Source organism: Gopherus flavomarginatus, chromosome 2 (assembly GCF_025201925.1).
Source record: "Gopherus flavomarginatus isolate rGopFla2 chromosome 2, rGopFla2.mat.asm, whole genome shotgun sequence".
Taxonomy (NCBI): Eukaryota; Metazoa; Chordata; order Testudines; family Testudinidae; genus Gopherus; species Gopherus flavomarginatus.
Genome location: NC_066618.1, coordinates 90,171,082 through 90,190,355, shown reverse-complemented (window position 1 = coordinate 90,190,355; position 19,274 = coordinate 90,171,082). Strand labels below are relative to the sequence as shown.

Here is a 19,274-nt window from a genome sequence, read left to right as displayed (position 1 = left end):
GCTCACTCATTTGCACACAAAAACTCTGCAAAGAAGATAAGTGAGACTAATGCTCCGAGTTTCCTGTTATGCTTTTGAATGACTCCATTACTAAAGGAAAGGTTTGTGTTAGGGAAGTCAGATTAATCTTTCATAGTTGTCAAGTTTTATAACCACACAAATCAATCTGTTAGCCTAGCCAAAGGTTATGGTGGCCTCATTTACTTGCTTAGCTGGGTTTTTGTTCTTTCTCTTTCAATACTGGTGCAGACAATTAACTTGTTCAGTCATTTGGGTTTGCAGAATCGACAAGCCGAAAGCCTTATCGCTGTTGTTACATACAGCAGACATCAGTCATCCAGCCAAGGCCTGGGACCTTCATCATCGCTGGACCATGTCCTTGCTAGAGGAGTTCTTCAGACAGGTAGCCTTGGGACTTTACAAAATTATTTTATAGTTTTGCTGACAGAATGAGAGATGGAGTGGGCAGGCTTGGGATGGGGGAGGAAGAATGAATCCTATAGGTTCTTTCATTTATATTTTTCATAGGGAAGATGCCCACTGTAGCAGCAAAGTAGATACAATTTTTCTTCCATCTGACTTCAGTGAGATTCCACTGCTATGTCTGTTTGTAAGCTTGTGTCTGATATGCTGTCTTTATCAATATATTGGAAATTCTCAATCTTTCAGACATCCAGCAAAACTATCCCCAGCACCCTTGAGTGAGAATGCATATTTCTAATGACTAAAAGGCAGAATATCTAACATAGGACACAGCTTGCCAACCATTGAAGATCTTCAGGAATTGGGTGTACCTAAGTGAAAGCACTCAGCATTAGGTCCAGACTATCATTTCTTCCAATAATGAGTCCTCCTATTTCTCTTTGACCTGACTCTGCTGCCACTTCAAAACTCCATTTTAAGTTCTACTTTGCTATGAGGTCATGGAAATCAGTAAAGCTCAGGACATTGTAGATTACAGAGCTGGACATGTATCATCAGAAATGGTAAAAATTATGTTGCTCTTTCTGTAGATATGTTGCTCTTTCTGTGGACTGGTCTAACCTCTAGCTCTCGCAGGGCCTCCTGTTGCCAGAGCCACAAATCCAGACACAGGATTGATTCCTGTGTGATACTCATAAAATCCTCCAACTGGCCCTAAGAAGGGTTTTTTTTTGTTTTGTTTTAAGAACAATAAAAGTTATTTTTTTTAATTTATTTTTAATAGCAAAAAACTTTTAAAAAGATAGTGCTGGTCAAAAATAAGAAGAAAAATCATAAACATTTTATTGACCTTTTTCCCCTCTCCAAGTTCAATTTTTTTAATATTTCCAAATGTTGACCTGCTCCATAGAGGGTTGAAACGTAGGGAGAAAAAAGATCAGTGAAAATGCCACTGAAGTTTATTGTTTTATCTTAATTGCAAAATATGGACAACATTTTGAAATTTAAAAATTTTCTACCATAAGAATATAAGAATGTCCATACTGAGTCAAACCAGTGGTCCATATAGCCCAGTATCCTGTCCCTGACAGCGTCCAATGTCAGATGCTTCTGGCAGTTGGAGGTTTAGGGACCCCCTGAACATGGAGTTGTGTCCCTGCCTGTTCTGGCTAATAGCCATTGATGGACCTATCCTCCATGAACGTATCTAATTCTATTTGAACCCAGTTATAGTTTTGGCCATCACAACATCCCCTGGCAAAGAGTTCCACAGGTTGACTGTGCGTTGTGTGAAGAAGTGCTTCCTTTAGTTTCTTTTTAAACCTGCTGCCTGTTAATTTCATTGGGTGACCCCTGGGTTGTGTGTTATGTGAAGGAGTAAATAACTTTCCCCTAATCACTTTCTCCACACCATTCAAGATTTTATAGACCTCTATCATATTCGCCCATAGTCATCTCTTTACTAAGATGAAGAGTTCCACTCTTTTAAATCTCTCCTCGTATGGAAGCTGTTCTATATCCCTAATCATTTCTGTTGCCCTTCTCCACACCTTTTCCAATTCTAATATATCTTTTTTGAGTTGAGGCACCCAGAACTGCACGCAGTGTTCAAAATGTGGGCATATCATGGATTTATATAGCAACATTGTGATATTTTCTGTTTTATTTTCTATCCCTTTTCTAATGATTCCTAATATTCTGATTGCTTTTTTGACTGCTGTTGCACACTGAGTAAATGTTTTCAGAGAACTATCCACAATGACTCCAAGATCTCTTACTGAGTGGTAACAGCTAACTTAGACCCCATCATTTTGTATGTATAATTGAGATTATTTTTTCCAAAGTGTATTACTTTGCACTTATCAACACTGAATTTCATCTGCACAGTCATCCACTTTAGTGAGTCCCCTTTGTAGCTCTTTTCAGTCAGCTTTATGAAAAGCCTTAAATGTAAACATATTGCAGTAATCCCAATTTAACAAGGACACTACCAACCTTGGTCTTGAACCATTAAAGTAATTTACTTTTCAAGAGATGGTGATATATGTGCTAAGAAAAATCTCATCTCACAACATCTTTATGCTTTTGCAAGACAGAAAAGCAGTACATTTTTTGCAGAATAGTCACCTATTGAGTACATATAAGATCACCGAAGAACTGGTGACTATGCAGACTCAAGAATATGCAGGACCCAAAGGGATACAATAATGGAAGAGTGTTGTTACTTATTTATTATTGCACCCAAAGACCCCAGTCATGACTGAGGCACCATTTAACCTGGCTATATTCAAACACAGAAAAGAAACATCCAGGACTTCTCATGCCCACTGTTGATTTCTATGGTAGTTTAAATTTCTATAGTATATTTTGGATCCCAGTCACAACCATTTGGAACATCATCACCGTGCTTAACCAAGTTAGAGCGGGATGTTGATTTAAAGCATTGACACTAGCCTATTTCATAAGCTATTTTAAACCTGAGTGGTCAGTGGGGAGTACTGGCAGATATATGTTATCTCATGTAAATTATTGTCCTCTCTGCTCTCAGTTGTCTGTTTCAGAGTGAAACAAATTAAATGGTGTTTTGAGCAAATGCATTTTGAATGCACACAGTGAAAAGGGTTGGCACAGAAGGGATTTTAACTCTTGGTCTCCTGCATAATTGTGTGATGACAGGGGAGGGCATGCAGTTCTGGTAGCTGGAAAATGTGTCCAGGTTTCTGGGTTTCAGCATTTCTTTTGGGCAACAGCCCTACCAGCTGTAGCACACTGAGAGTCTCAGTATTTTACTGAGGGGGGAAAATCTGAAGTGGTGAAACCCACCCTGTGCAGATACAAATGCATATAAAGAAATACAAATAGAACGCAAACCCTGGAGGAGGAGTCCTGATACTGATACTTTCTCTTGATGGACTTACTCTAATAACAGAGTTCCATTACCTGTTGTGTTCGCATGAGAAGTGCTGTATAGAATCCTCTTGGGTTTTCAAGGTGTTCCACAGAAACACCCAAAAGGCAAAGAGTGCTGTGTAATCAAGATTTACCTGCGTAGATGTTTTAGAAATAGGATTATGTGGTTTATATTTAGATGTAGATGTAAATTGTATAAGAGAAACGGGAGCTGCCCCTTCAGAATAGGGTGGGGGAGCATGCAGAATAGAGTGGGTACTGTTGCTGCAAGAGGAGGTTGGCCTGTAGTTGGACAGTGAGGTGATACCTGTCCGCAAGAAGCTCTTAAAGAAAAGGATTTGGATGCCAAGAATAAACAAAGTTCTCCTTTAAAAAGCTGAGTCTTGCAATTAAGGGAGCTTCAGTTGTAACTTGAGCTTCAGTTAAAAAAAGAGAGAGGCCCTTTCAGTGTCCAGAGCTGTTACAGATGTTAAGCGACTCTTTCTGTATTCTAATATGCTCTCAATTTTATTTCTCCAGGGTGACAAAGAAGCAGAACTAGGGCTTCCTTTCTCCCCACTGTGTGACCGCAAGTCTACTATGGTAGCTCAGTCTCAGATAGGTATGTCATTTCAATATGCTTCACTTAGGATGCAAAGCAGCAGTTTAAAGGGGAAAAAAATATTCTCCCCCCAGCGGGAATAAGATCATTCTGGGCTCTCATCACTTTGAAATTAGTTTAGAGAGGGGGGGAAAAATCACACTGGTGTTATTGTCCCTAAATGGATGATTCTAAGCTGAACAGTTATCACATTTAATTGATTTATGAGAGTTGTACTAAAGGGGAACTGAGTTAACACAAATACTACTGGTGGACCAACCACTATGCATGACTGTATGGTAGCTGCTCCTTGGTTCCTGAGCACTACAGAAGACGCTTGAAGTGGGGATCCTGGGTTCAATACATGTTGTTTTAATTTTTGACTAAAGTCATTGTTTTGTTCATTTAACTGATTCCCTAACCTTCTAATCCACCAGCACTGTTCTAATTTCTCCAGTCAGTAAGTGCCACCCCCAACCTTATACTGGGTCCAGTCACTGCTTCTTGCCCCCATCTTCCCATTCCCATCCAGCAAGGGAGGTGGGAGCCTGGAGTGAACAAAAACAGTGCTTCCTTTTCCACCTTCTGCTTCTGCAGAAGAAACTGTGAATGGGGTTTGGGGAGAATGATCCCAAAGTTGTTGAGCAGCATGGGAATGGGGTGGGGGGCAATAAATCTGTAACTGTGGAGGGGCAAGGAAGAGGGGAGAAGCAGCCTAGAGACGTGCAGGAGTTTGGGGACAAGAGAAGATACCAGGAGTTGTGGAGATGGGTTTCTGAGGTTTAATGGGGGGAATGAAGGAAGGAGAGGAACAAGAGGCAGGGGAAATGGAAAGAGAAAGGGACTAGTGGGTGGAAGGGACAGCAGAAGTAACTGAGAAAACACTGGGTATGTTTACATTGCAGTGTAAGCCCAGGGTTTGAACTCAGGCTCAAGCCTAACCCCGCTTCCATCTACACACAAATCCCACTAACCCAGGGCTTAGACCTAGGGTTCCAGGAACTCATGGAGGGGGAGGGTATAAGCCTGAGTCAAGTCAGGACCCAGAGTTCTCGTTCTATGGATTTGCAGTGTACATGGGGCCCCACTGGATCGTGTTGTGTGAGTCCATCAGACGTGTTCCACAGGCTGACTTTCTTTGACCTCTGGACAGTCAAGTTTTATGCACAGTCAAGTTTTCCCTCACTGCACCAGGAACAAAGGACTAAAGCAACCACATTTTGGGCAGGTGTTAGGAAATCTGGGATATGGGTGGTTTGACTCTGTCCCAAGTAATGTGGTGTACGGTGTACATGCTAGAAGCCCCAGGTTGGGACTCAGGGTTCAACAATCCCTATTCCAGGGTTGCAGAGGAGCGTAGACACTCAAGCCATAGGTTGACAAACCAAGAGTATGCTAACTTGCATTGTACTAACCCAGGGCTTACATTTCCATGTAGACACACCCACTGACGCTAAAAATGTGGCAGAGGGAGAAAGTTTTAAAGAAAGGTGTGGGGGAGCGGGGGAATGACTTTGTTTTTTCCCTCCAAACATTTTATAACCAAGCTGAAAAAAGTGTAAAAGGATGAAATTTCACAGCTGTCCCCAGCACTATCATGGGATGAATGGAAACCTAGGTCCAAACATCCCTGAACTTTGGAGAAGTTCAGATGTTTTCTCACATTCCCTTTCAGACTGTCATGTAAAGCTTCAGAGCCAGAAACTTCCTCAGAGTCCAGTTCTTGGGATACTTCCATCTCTATTTTTCCAGTCTCCAGAGGTTCAGAAAGTTCAGTTAATCATCTGTACTAATAGGCTCTTATTCAAATCATGTATGGCCACCTAACCTTTTAATGTTAATCCCTCCCTACCTGAAACACAGAGCCGTGGCTACACTCAAAACTTCAAAGCACTGCCGCGGGAGCGCTCCCGCAGCAGCGCTGTGAAGTACAAGTGTAGTCGTGGCGCCAACGCTGGGAGAGCTCTCTCCCAGCGCTGCAGGTACTCCACCTCCACAAGCAGATTAATTTACAGCTGGGGCACTGTTTACACTGGCAATTTACAGCGCTGTAATGTGCTGCGCTCAGGGGGGTGTTTTTTCACACCCCTGAGTGAGAAAGATGCTGCGCTGTAAAGCCTTATGGAAAAGTGGATACACACAAGAGATACTACACTACTACTAAGGGCAAAATGGCTCCATAGGCACCTCAAACATGCTGGAGGGGGACCAGGCAGGGACTGGAAAATACAGGACAGCTGCAGCTCAACTAGAATCCCTGTTGGGGGCTCCCAGGCAGTGCATAGATAGCCCAGGCTGCTGCACTTCTCTGGAAGGGGGTACAACAATGTTCCCCACTCCTCACCTTCCACACACCCCATTTCAGGCCCTTTGCTTCTGCAGAGGCTCTAGAAGGGAGCAGGGGCCATGCTCCAAGGAATTCTTTCCAGCTTCTGGGCAGGGCACAAGCCTGTGTGAAGAAGCTGCTTGTACCTTCCTCCTCTTTTGTATTCTGTTCACAGGTCGGCCAGAATTTATCTAAATAAAAAGACCCTTATGACCACCTCCCGTGTGCAAATCATTGCAGAATTAATGGTGAATTGAACAATTACAGCTTAAGAAACAGGCACTTAATCAATAACCAGAGAGAGATTTATTTAGTTCTGTGCTATTTATCATTACATTTAATTTGTGCAGTTAACTGTATCCAATTGGCATTAACAGGCACATTCTCTCTAGAAATCTTGTCCTCTTAACATTATAAAGTTTTCATTCCAGTCTGCTCAACATGTGGGCAATAGCTTGATGTCTTTAGTGTCTTCTTCATTAAATCAAAACCTCTTAACTTTCCCCAATATGTGTTGAGGTAAGATTCCTCCCAAAATCCTAGGCCAGATTCTTAGGGAAATATTCAGCTCCTAGTCATTTGCTTATCTGATTAATAGCTTTTAACAAATAGTGCCACTGAATGGTAATTACTGTTTCTTTGCAGAAGTAATTACCTCATGAATTCCAAATTGTACAATTATCTACAGCAGGCAGCCCTCATTTTCAGCAAATGAAAGGAATGTCATTTATGAGATAAATTTGTGTTCTCAGTCCACTTTGTAGTGGGGACATAGAGTTTCTGGGCTATCTCAACAGCTTGTTTACAGTATCAGGCGAGACAGAACTAAATCACCTCTTGAGGTTCCCTCCTGGTCAGAGTTAAGGCCGTGTTCTATTTTGCTGCTGTACGAAAGGTCGTAGTTAGAGCTGGGCAAAGAAAGGTAATTCCTTTTCGCAATGGATATCAATATTTCAAAACCTGGTTTTGTTCCAATTTGGAATAAAATCCAAAAATTTTGAAAATTCTCTGCAAAAGAGAATGAAGCCCCAACTTACAGACAATCTGCTTGTTGGATTGTCCCAGAATCACAGATTCCAGAAGCCCTGAGGTCCCTGACTCTGGGGCAGTCTGCACGGTGAGCTGCTGAGGAGCCAAATGAGTGGAAACCAGGTAAGTTTCCATCAGAACTTTGTTAAAATCAGACCATCACTGTGAAATGTTTTGATTTTGACAAATTGGCAGATTCCGATGAGCAAATGTTTTGTCAGAAGTTTTTCAGCCAACTCTAGTTGTTGTGGATGCACAGACCACAGCAAGTGAGCATGCTTGATGACAATGCAAAGAGAGGGTTTCTTTTAGCATGTATTGTTTCTACAGAAATGAAACAATTTAACAAGAAAAAATTCTTTAAAAAGAAGAGAACAAAAGAGACACATTCTTTCACCTGCCACTTCATTTTATAAAGAAAATGTTGGGAACAAGTCCAATCAGAGACAATTCACATCTTAAAGTCAGGCCTTTGGTCAAGTCGAGGGGAGCAGGGGAACCCAGCAAATTGCAAAGAATTACCAGGCCAACGTTTTCATTTCTCAACAGGAGAATTAAACTATTTGAAGCCCCTTTCTGTCTATCCAAGGCAGCAGGAAGCTTTGTTTGACTGGAAACAGGCCTTTGTTGTCATCACTGTCTCTTGCAGCTGATTAATGTTGCAAGAGCCTTTTATTTTTGTCCCTTGGCTTGCTGGAAAGAAAATTATGGCTTCAGAAGATATAGGACAAAAGCTGATGATCAAATGAGGCGGTTCCTGAATGGCAGTCTTTCAAGAAGTTATTCCCTAACTAGCATGATCTAGGTGTCCTTTTTAACATGGAATGAAAATAACTCTAGGTCAGTGGTTTTCAACCTTTTTTTTCATTTGCAAACCCCTAAAAACTTCAAATGAAGGTGCAGACCCCTTTGGAAATCTCAGACATAGTCCACAGGTCTGCGGACCACAGGTCAAAACCCACTGTTCTATGGTGATGACAATCTTTTGTGGACCCCTTTGACATAGTTTGATCACAAGTGGAAAACCACTGCTCTTGGCAGTTGGGCCTTGGGACCCTCATCTCAGAGTGTAAAGATGAGGGGTAAGATAATCCTCAGACAAAAGCTATGTTAAGGTGGACAGTATGTATCAGTAGTTTAGAGCAAAATACATTAGAGGGTGTTGTAAAGTATCCCCAGACCAGGCATTGTAAGCCCAAGAAATCCAGAGTTCAGGTTAAATTTAAAAATAAATCCAAATGTGTTACAGTATGGAAATGTACAGATAGGGCTCTCAGACACCCTTAACTCTGCTCAACAGTGTTAATATGAGGGGAAAATAAAGTTGAAAAATCTGTCTTTAAAAATCAATGGGTCTAATCTGTGACCACAAACACTAAAGTACCTTACTGACCATATGGTTATTGTATGGTGTCACTACAGGGCAGGGCTATAGGTGGCTGAAATCTGGTGTATAAGCGCGCACCTTAGCAGACCCAAAATGTAGTGCTTTCTTAAATGCTCTGTATGGATCCATCCCTGTTGCTTGTACAAAGAGCTGACTTGCAGGAAGATGTACTATGCTGTTTCCTCCCAGCCCTACCCCTTGTACACAAGCCAATAGAGAGAAAGATTTAGTTCTGTATTTTTCCCCTTCTTCTGATTTAAAAATAATATATGAATTTGTTAAAAATTAAATGAATAGAATTTGAATATGTTTGACCCTCAATGAGTACAAGCAGAGCAAACCTTCAAATGAGAATATTCACAAAAACCCACTGATAGTTCATAGCTCTACAACACTTGGAATAGATACCCAGAGAAGCCTATCATCATTACTGTTCTTTCATTTTTCTGTTTCCAGAAATTTCATCCTTCAAGCTTGGTCTCATCCAACTGTCCCAAGAATTTGGCTTAGATACTCAAAAAAATCATGCAGAACAAGTTCTATTGTATCTGTTTGTATTCTGAATTTCCACCCTTTCTTTCCAACATTTAAGGAGCTACCATTGCATGCAAAATATTAGCTCATGGGTCAGAATCAATGCATAGTATCATTCTTCCTTGTCCTTTTTTCAGTTCCTCTTTCAACATGTAATTCTTTTCATCCACTGTGCTATTACACTAGATAATTCACAGGCAGTGGCAAAACATAAATGCTTACCTCTTCTGTTTACGTCCACTGTGTTTTGATTCAGGTTTTATTGATTTCATTGTGGAGCCCACTTTTACTGTGCTGACAGACATGACAGAGAAGATTGTAACACCACTCATTGATGAAGCCTCCCGCTCTGGTATGACTGGATTTAGACGTTCCAGGTGAGTACCTATGTTTGCTTTGGGGCATGAGTGATGTCTCTGCTTTTAGGGCTCACTTCTCTGTTTTGGACTCATTGGGTATTAGCATAGTCCTCCCATTGGTTCTATCTGTCCTGGTTTCTACCTGAAGAGAACTATGGTTGGGAAGTGTAGTAGAAATGGATTAATCATGAAGTACAATCAGACCTGGTTAATTATTGCTTGATTTATACATATATCCATGTCAGAATTCATTGGAATTTGGATGTAAAGAGTCTCATTTTCCTTTAACCTGACCTTCCACCATAAGAGCTATCAAGGAACCATCTTGAGTTATTAGAGTTTCTCCTGTGCAGGTCCTGGGATAATTCCAGCACAATTGTGAATATTAAAAAGGCTTGAATGGGGACTAATCTGGTACCCTGTATGCTATTCACCATTGTCTGAATAGTCAGAATAATAGAAATTAGAGAGAGAAAAGACTTATTTGGTCACTTAGCCCCTCTCTTTGTCAGTGCAGGGTTATTCCAGGCCCTATAGATTCTCCATTGATTTGTACATGTCTCCGGCAATGGAGTTTCAACCTCTTCGCTTGGGAGATGATTCAGAAGTCTAAGTCACCATTAAGCAATATATCCTGATTATCAAACTGAATTTTCCTGTTCTTCCTTTCCTCCTACTTATTGTCCCTATGACACACTCACTAATTTGTTCCCATCCTTGGTATTTTACGCTAAACAGATACTTAAAGACATTGGATCAAACCAACATTCCATATTTGAATGTCTCTTAAATCCAGGGCAATTCAGAATCTGACGCTGGGTTCCATGGCCTGTGTTTCTATAATCTAAACCACCAGAAACTGAATCCTAAATGCCCTTGAACTTTGGGGAACAGGGTTGGAACTGAAACTAAAATTTTGCAGCTCAACCAATGACTTTTAGACAAGCTATAAAACCCTTTAGCAGTCAGTCATCTCCCTTCCACTCCCAACCCTTAGTCATTGTTGTCAACAATTGTTTAGGAACTTAAGTTTTCCACATACATTAGTCCTTCTGGATCCTTATTTATATTTGTAGCTCTTTGGGTTCCTTCCAAATTTGTTTGCATTTGAACTTGATTTTAAACATATGTAAACTTCACTGAAGCTGCAGACAGTGCCAGAAGCTACAGGAGGTTCTAGTTCAGTGCTCTAGAACTAAGAGCCAATACAGACCACTGTCCAAAGATGATGAGGTTGGACAGTCCTCCAGCCTACCAGGGCCCCCAGAGGATTCAGGAGGCCTGGGGCAAAGCAACTTTGGGGGCCCCTTCCATTAAAAAAAAGTTGCAATACTGTAGAATACTATAATCTCGTGGGGGCCTGGGGCAAATTGCCCCACTTGCCCCCCCCTCGCACCCCGGGTGGCCCTGTAGCCCACCATTCAGTCAGGGGCCTTTAGAAAGGTGAGATAGGGCATAAGTAGTGCCTCAGGCACTTCAGAGAAAGTTCAAGAGACATTTAGTAATTTTTCAGGTGCTGGCGTAAAAAGGTTATAGAGCCAGCATCTTCTATAGTATTTCCCATCTATCCAGGAAGGGTGCAGAGTTGCAGGGCACTAGTTCCTATTTATGTAAGGGCAAAATGTATCATATTTGTAGTGATTGGAATTTAGTTATGCAAGGCTTTTTTGGTGTGCAGTTTCACACAGATTTCCATTTTAATAATGAAAACTTTGCAAAGTGAAAATTGGAACTTTCACCCAACTCTAATAGCATTAGGCAACATATATGGGTATTAACAGTGTTGAGCTCTTTGAAGTTCACAGTGTTGGCTATTAATAGACTCAGAGCCGATTTCTCATCTCACACTGGTGTCAATTGGGAACAACTTCACTGTATTGACAGAGTTGCACTAGTGTAAATCACATTGAAATTAGACTCAATGTTTTTTACAATGCTCCAGATTCTTATCAGTTCTGAAGTAGATCTCCCTAATGTTCTCATGTTATGGTTCTTCCAAGATAAGCATGGGAGCAGAGGGAGGAAATTTAAGTTTTGGATATTGGCTTTTGCTGATTGACTGTATAGTACTTTATGGCTAGGGTCTTTTTCACTCCATAGCTGTATTTAAGTGTATGACGTGCTGATTCCTATCACATTGTGTGATCTTGTCTCCCAGTTTGAATAGCATTAGCCCCTCCGAAGTTAAAAGATCAAGTGTCAAGAGCACTGGGTCAGAAGGAAGTGCCTCTCTCAACTGTTCCATACTCACTGTGGACTTCAAATGTTTTAAAGCCACCTGGACCGAGGTGGTGCAGCAGAACCGGGAGAAATGGAAAGCAAAAGCAACCAAAGGTAACAGATGAGCCTCATAATAAAAGGCTGCAAGCTCTTTTACCTCCTCCCCCTTCAGGCTTTTTTCCTACCCAGTTAGCCATGAAGTAAGCTCTGGCTTCTCAAACCGTCTGCCTCTAGAGGCCAGCAACTCTCACCACGCTTGGGGCCAGGAATACCATGTAACTCAGCTGAAAGCCTTATACCTTTTTGTATACTGTGCAGTGAGTGTTTGGAAGTGTGTATGTGTTGGAGGGAAGAGAGCAGTAGAGAAGATGATAGAAAGGGAGTGGGAAGGGAAATCAGTGGGCTTTGAATCAGGCCCCAAATGAGAAGAAGGATCTGACTTTTTGCCAGCTTGTGAAATCTCTTCAGAGCTGTGTGCCTGTTGCTCACATCCTTGATTAACTGAGACTGCATATTTTAGATTGTTTTATTTTTTATTACCTTATTTTTTTCTTGTATGGCAATAGTATTGTACAGTACTGTATACGGGCCCTATCCTACAAACACTTACTTGCCAGCCATGGGGCTTAATACCATAAAGACTCCCATTCACTAGAGCTCAGAACTACTCATACACCCAGCAGTAAATGTTTGCAAGATCAAACTCTATGTCACTATAGGGCAAGATAAATTTCTCTCTGGCAGGGACTCCTTTCTTCTTCTGTGTTTGTATAGTGCCTAGCACAGTGAAGCCTAAATCTTGACTGTGACCTTTAGGAGCTACTTTGATATCCATTATTATTAATAATAATCTCTTAGATGTGAGGAATGGAGATGGGTGCAAGTTCTTTAACCAAACTGATTTGGACTTGGGCTTGAGGCATAATGGAAGACTTGGCTCAGTTTTTATATTAACTGAAGCAGATTGTTCATCCTTAGTTATAAACTCTCTTTAGGAGGCAGAAGGGACAAGTTTATTAACCAAATACAATTTTTCTTGAGGTTAAAACATGCCATACAAAGTATCAACCCCTTTTATGCTTCTCTTGCCAACAAAAAACAGTCCATTTATTTGCCAAGTGAGTTCAGATAGCTCTTACTTTTTAAATTGGAGTTTACTTGTTTCAGCTGTTCTTTTTTGGATCAATAACATCTGATGAAAACAAATGAAAGTTTACCAAATGACTGTAGTTTCATTAACATGGCCAGATGGTTTTTGGTATATGACTGTTGAATGTATGTGTCCAATCTATTTTGCTGTAACACGTGACTGCTGTTCATGAGATTGTCATCATTATAGTATATACTGTTTGTTTATCTAAAGTACACACCCACACTATCTAAATCCTGTATGCAGGGGAGACCATCAGGGATAATACATACTTTACAAATTGCCTACAAACAAATGCATAAGATGGTCCCGGGGATTTAACTTTGTTTTCTACCCATTTGCAGTGAATGCTCTGAGTAAGAATTTCTACTGAAAAATACATAAGAAGTCACATGATTCAAATGGACTCATGCACCATTAGTAAGGTTCTGGTTTGTCTCTGCTCATCAGTTTTTAAATCTTCATACATTTCTGGGTGTGTTTGTAATAACCACATTTATACAAACCTTTTCATTCTAAAGACCTTTACAAACACAGGACTTGTCACTGTATTGGCTGAGCAATGGGATGTAGAAAGTGAGGCCATAGACTGGGAATTAGGTGATCCGGGTTCAATTCCTGGTTCTGCCACTGACTTGTTTTTTTTTTCTCTTGGGCACATCATTTTACCTCTGTATGCCTCTGTTTCCTGACACTTACCTATTTATTTGATAAGCTTTTTGGATGGAGACCATTGTTCAGTATGTTTATAGAGGGCCTACCACAATGAAACTTCAGTCTCTGTTGAGGCCTCTAGACATAATTACACTGCAAATACATAAAAATAATAACAATAATAATGTATAAGGTACTTTATAGGAATGCAGTCACAGTCAGGTGTAGCACATAACAGCTATTTATTAGTTCACAGCAACATTACACAGCAATTTAGGATCAGAAGCAAAGAAAAAATTAATTTGTACCATTTCTGTAGAATACTGTAATGTCTTTGGTAAGGATATTTTCAATAGAAACTTGAAGTGGTGTTTTTATACTGAGTATAGTATTTTTGGAAAATGTCTTGGACTCCATAGGCAAAATAAATGAGTTTGTTGCTCAGTTCCTCCTACTTAAAATGTCATTATTAAATAATTATAAGTTAAGAACCAGAATAAACATCTGCCTCAAGGTATAAAAGCACTGTACAGAGCAAGCATGTTGTGACACTAATTTTAATATCAGGCACATTTCTAGCAGTATCATAATAAATCTCTATATGAATTAATGTTCCCTGCAGTTTTTAACCAAGTTTTGTCCATCTCCTGTGATTAGGTTGCAAAGTGTTAGCAATTTTTTCAGAGAGTCCAAAACCAGGGGAGGTATCTGGAAAGCTTTCACTGTATCATACCTCCTAAGGCATAATATCAATGTGCATACTGAGCCATCTATGGAGACTAGATAATTGCAGAAATGATTAATAAAGTGTGGGAGGCTCATATCTAATTTAATTATATTTTTATGTGATCCGTAATTTATTAATTTAAAAATTAATTAACTTTTGTCAGCTGCTGGCAAAGAAATACAGATTGATGCTTCTTATAAAAATGACGTTTTTTCCCCTTCTGTTTTGTTCCTCTTTTTGGTAGATTTTCTGGAGAAAATTGCTCTGATTCAGTTGTCAAAAGAATTTTTGTTACATGTGAGAAGATGTTTAATAAACACTTCATAATTCATACTCCCTTGCTTAGGGTCTGATCCTGCAAGATACAGAGCACCTTCTGCATAGATGTAGAGACCCTTCAACTCCCATTGACTGCAACTGGATTTAAATTGAAGGTGCTTAGCACTTTGTAGGCGTTGTTCAGCAGTCCAAAGGAGCCAGAGTTCTGTATTTATGTGATTCTACTCAGAATTAGAGTAGTTTGAGAACTACCTAAGAGACAGGAAAATGATATCACTGGTTCTAAGTATTTGCTATCACAGCAAAACCCAAGGTTCAGTTTGCTGGACATGAACACAGATTACTTTTAAAGAGGAAGTTACTGCTGTGTATTAACTTTCTTTTACATGCGTAATCTGAAATGCGATTATTGCTCAGGGCTGATTGTTTCCATGCTTAACTGCCCTTCCTGTACTTCCATTGTTTTAAAACTCAGAAACAAGTCCCTATGGCCAAAACAGGTGGCCCAATGATAGAGGTACTCAAGGCCTAAAGGTACACAATTCTGCTGACAGGCATCCTGTCCCTGGGAAAGAGAGGACCAATTGTGGAGATGGCTGACTAAGGGTACGTCCAGACTACCCACCTTATCGGCAGGTAGCGATCGATTTCTTGGGGATCAATATATTGTGTCTCATCTAGACATGATATATCGATCCCCGAACATGCTCCCCGTCAATTCTGGAACTCCACCAGCTGTAATAACCTTAGTCCCAGATTTGGACCTTAGCGTCCAAAATATGGGGGTTAGCATGAAAACCTCCAAGCTTAGTTACCAGCTTGGACCTGGTACCTGCTGCCACCACCCAAAAAATTAGAGTGTTTTGGGGCACTCTGGTCCCCCTGAAAAACCTTCCCTGGGGACCCCAAGACCCAAATCCCTTGAGTCTCACAACAAAGGGAAATAATCCTTTTTCCCTTCCCCCCTCCAGGTGCTCCTGGAGAGATACACAGACACAAGCTCTGTGAACCCAAACAGAGTGAATCTCCCTCTCTGTTCCCAATCCTGGAAACAAAAAGTACTTTCCTATTCCCCCAGAGGGAATGCAAGGTCAGGCTAGCAATCCAACACACAAATCTCCCCTTGATTTCTTCCTCCCACCAATTCCCTGGTGAGTACAGACTCAATTTCCCTGAAGTAAAGAAAAACTCCAACAGGTCTTAAAAGAAAGCTTTATATAAAAAGAAAGAAAAATAAGTACAAATGTTCTCTCTGTATTGAGATAATACAACACAGGGTCAATTGCTTAAAAGAATATTGAATAAACAGCCTTATTCCAAAAGAATACAAATCAAAGCACTCCAGCACTTATATTCATGCAAATACCAAAGAAAAGAAACCATATAACTTACTATCTGATCTCTTTGTCCTTACACTTGGAAACAGAAGACTAGAAAGTAGAACTACTTCTCCAAAGCTCAGAGAAAGCAGGCAGGCAGAAAAACAAAAGACAAAGACACTCAATTCCCTCCACCCAAAGTTGAAAAAAATCCGGTTTCCTGATTGGTCCTCTGGTCAGGTGCTTCAGGTGAAAGAGACATTAACCCTTAGCTATCTGTTTATGACACCAGCGCAAACGGTGGTAGCGGACTTAACAGGGGAGCCGCGGACGTTGATCCCGCTCCATGAGGACCCAAGGTAAATCGATCTGAGATACTGCGACTTCAGCTACGCTATTCACGTAGCTGAAGTTGAGTATCTTAGATTGATACCCCACCCCCAATGTAGACCAGACCTTCGTGGGCAGCTGAGCTAGGAAGAGGCCAGCTGAATTACTTGGCCATGTTTCTTATCTGACATGCCTCCAATAGCAGATTTATGGGCGAGGGGATAAAGAGTCTGAATTTATCTTCCTTTCACTTTCACTTAGATCCACTGTTCTCTTTCTGACTTAAACTAGTTTGTGGTGTTCCTAGGCAAATTCCACCCCAGAGGTGGTTGCCCACCTGTGGTGCACATGTAGTCTGTATATCATTGCATTTTTGTGAAGCAATTTAGAATCATTCAGGATGGAAAGGCACTGTATACATGTAAAATATTAGTAGTCAGAGCATCAGACCTAAAGGAAAGGAAGGAAAACTTAGGGAAGAATGAGAGGAAAAGAAGAGCATAAGAAGCCAGCAGAGAGAGACTGAAATCCCCTTCCCTTTACATGGATGGCTGAACTGTTCTTCCCTTAATTTGCTTTTTAAAATACATAGATATAAAATATTTGGCGTCCATATTTGCAATTGCATTAGTGGTGGGGTTTTCAAAAGTGACAGCAAATATTGACTTGAATGGGAATACAGCTAGGCCAATGCTGGGCACCTTGCAGATCTCACCCTAAATGTTTTGGTTTTGTGTCTTTCTTTTTTTGGTCATGTTAATTTCCACATTTATCTAAGTTAAGATCATTTGAGAGGACATGGCTGAAACTGGATTAAAAGTGTGTATGGTATCACTCTGGCAAATCTGCTAATGGTCTTGATTTATTCCCCCTTCATTTTGGTTCTCCCTTTGCTGAGGATGCAGAAGAAAAAGCTAAGAAAGAAGCTGAGGAAAATGCTCATCAGGGAACAGATGAAAAGAAAACAGAAGAAAAAGAAGAGAAAAGTCCAGCCGAGGATACCACGACAGCCAAGTCAGAAGACAGCAAAGAACCAAATCCTGGGGAAAGTAAGAGCACAGAATCTAGCAAGGGTCATGTAAATGGGACTCAGCAAAGTGGTGTGAACAAACTTGAAGCCTCTCAAGGGAAAAACCAGTCTAGAGCGGACAAGGACAGTGAGTCTCTCCAAGCAACAGGAGAGGAGAAACAGCATGTCCAAAATGGTAAGTCCTTTCTTTGTTTCATATAAGGGGTGAATCCAGTCCCAAGCCCAAATATCTCAGCAAGATATTGGGGAGATGTGTGAAGAAAGGAAAAGGGTCCTGGAGCAGTTCCATGCAGACTACTCTTGTTTAACAGTTGGCATTGCCTCTATTGCCCTAGATTGCTCCCTTCACAGGTGGGAAGTTCTCTGGGAACTCCTTGGAGCTGAACTCCACAAGGTTCTGCATCAAAAATTACCCAATCCCTTGTATGCTCTAGCTCAGTCGTTCTCAACCAGGGGTCTGAGGCCCTCTGGGGTACGACAAGCAGGCTTCAGGAGGTCCACCGAGCAGGGCCAGTGTTAGACTCTCTGGGGCCCAGGGCAGAAAGCCAAAGCCCCACCGCCTGGAGCTGAAGCCCGGGGTCCTGAGCCCCACTACGCAGGGCTGAGCAACTTAGCTTTCTGGGGGCCCCTGTGGCATGGGGCCCCAGACAATTGTCTTGCTTGCTACCTCCTAATGCGCTGGCCCTGGCTTTTATATGCAGAAGACTAGTTGTTGTGGCACAAGTGGGCTGTGCAGTTTATATAACATGTTGAGGGGGGGCTCAGGAAAAAAAAGGCTGAGAACCCCTACTCTAGCTGCACCTTTCTGCACCTTTGGCTGTAAAAATGAGGTTTGCCTCCACATCAAAATACAACTATCAGGTACACAGTGCACTCTGGAAGCTGAAAGAGACGGTCTGGGAGAAATCCTCAGCTTCACTGAGTGCATGCTTATTGTACTGAGGAAGAGGGAATCAAAGATAGCGCATGAACTGCTGCAGGGCTGGGTTAAGGTCCCTTTTCACTGCTCTAGTGATGCAGATGGACTTCAGGAGAAGCAAAGGATCTGGCCCTTTAGTTTTTGAGCTTTTAATTTACATATGACTTGTTTCCTTTGTTATGCTGTTCTTTATGACAAGTGCAAGCCCTGTTTGCTGTATCCTTTCACTGAATCAGTGCTAGGCACTGTACAAGCAGGAAGGAAGGAAGGCAGGCAGGGTCCCTGCTCCAGAACTTACGACCTAGAAAGACAAATATAGAAAGAATAGGGAAAAGAAAAGGAACATATCATGATAACAGCTACAACTAGTCAAAATTCTCAGAATTCAATCTTTTGGCAACATTTTTTTGGTAGAAATATTGAATTGTGTTTTTAAAAATACTATTTTTTTGGAAAAAGCGACAGAATGTCCTGTGGCACCTTACAGACCAACAGATGTATTGGAGCATGAGCTTTCGTGGGTGAATACCCACTTGTCAGACGCATGTATTCACCCACGAAAGCTCATGCTCCAATACGTCTGTTAGTCTATAAGGTGCCACAGGACTCTTTGCTGCTTTTTACAGATCTAGACTAGCATGGCTACCCCTCTGATACTTTTTTGGGACATGTTTCACTCCTTTTTTTAAACCAGCTATAGACCTGGTTAAAAAATTTTTTTTGGGCCATTTCCCTCTTATCCCCCTCCCAAGATGAGAAAGTGTTTGTGAAAATTACATCTCATTGTTTTGTATTTTTTTTTAAATTATTAGCTCCATCATAAGGCTATTCTCAGTTGCCCCTGAGCCGTGCTATTTCTCCTAAAGGGAGATTTTCCAGAGCAAGAATTGCAGAGGGACAGGGCTTGAGCATAAATATGAGAGAATATATTCAGCAAATTAGTTTGAACTAAGGGACAAATAAATCCCTGAATTGATATAACCTAACATATAGTGTGTGAAACTAATGGAGATCTTAAAAGTTTTCTAAGCATATTACCTTTTCATTTTATAAATATATGCCTGTTAACAAAGCAGAAATAAAGAAAATGACAATAAA

At 41.0% G+C, this 19,274-nt stretch overlaps 1 protein-coding gene across 10 annotated transcripts in view; it reads left to right on the top strand.

The window, feature by feature from the left end:
* The window catches only part of PDE1C (phosphodiesterase 1C), a 556,559-nt gene that overhangs the window by 473,246 nt on the left and 64,039 nt on the right, over window positions 1–19,274 (top strand). For all 10 annotated transcript variants that reach the window (XR_007772331.1, XM_050937959.1, XM_050937953.1 and 7 more), the window contains 5 exons: window positions 283–403; window positions 3,853–3,934; window positions 9,446–9,566; window positions 11,707–11,882; window positions 17,133–17,432. Coding sequence is in view for 9 of the 10 variants with exons in the window: in XM_050937959.1 (XP_050793916.1) it covers window positions 283–403; window positions 3,853–3,934; window positions 9,446–9,566; window positions 11,707–11,882; window positions 17,133–17,432 (800 nt within the window). In the remaining variant the exon portion in view is untranslated. The remainder of the gene's footprint in view (window positions 1–282; window positions 404–3,852; window positions 3,935–9,445; window positions 9,567–11,706; window positions 11,883–17,132; window positions 17,433–19,274) is intronic.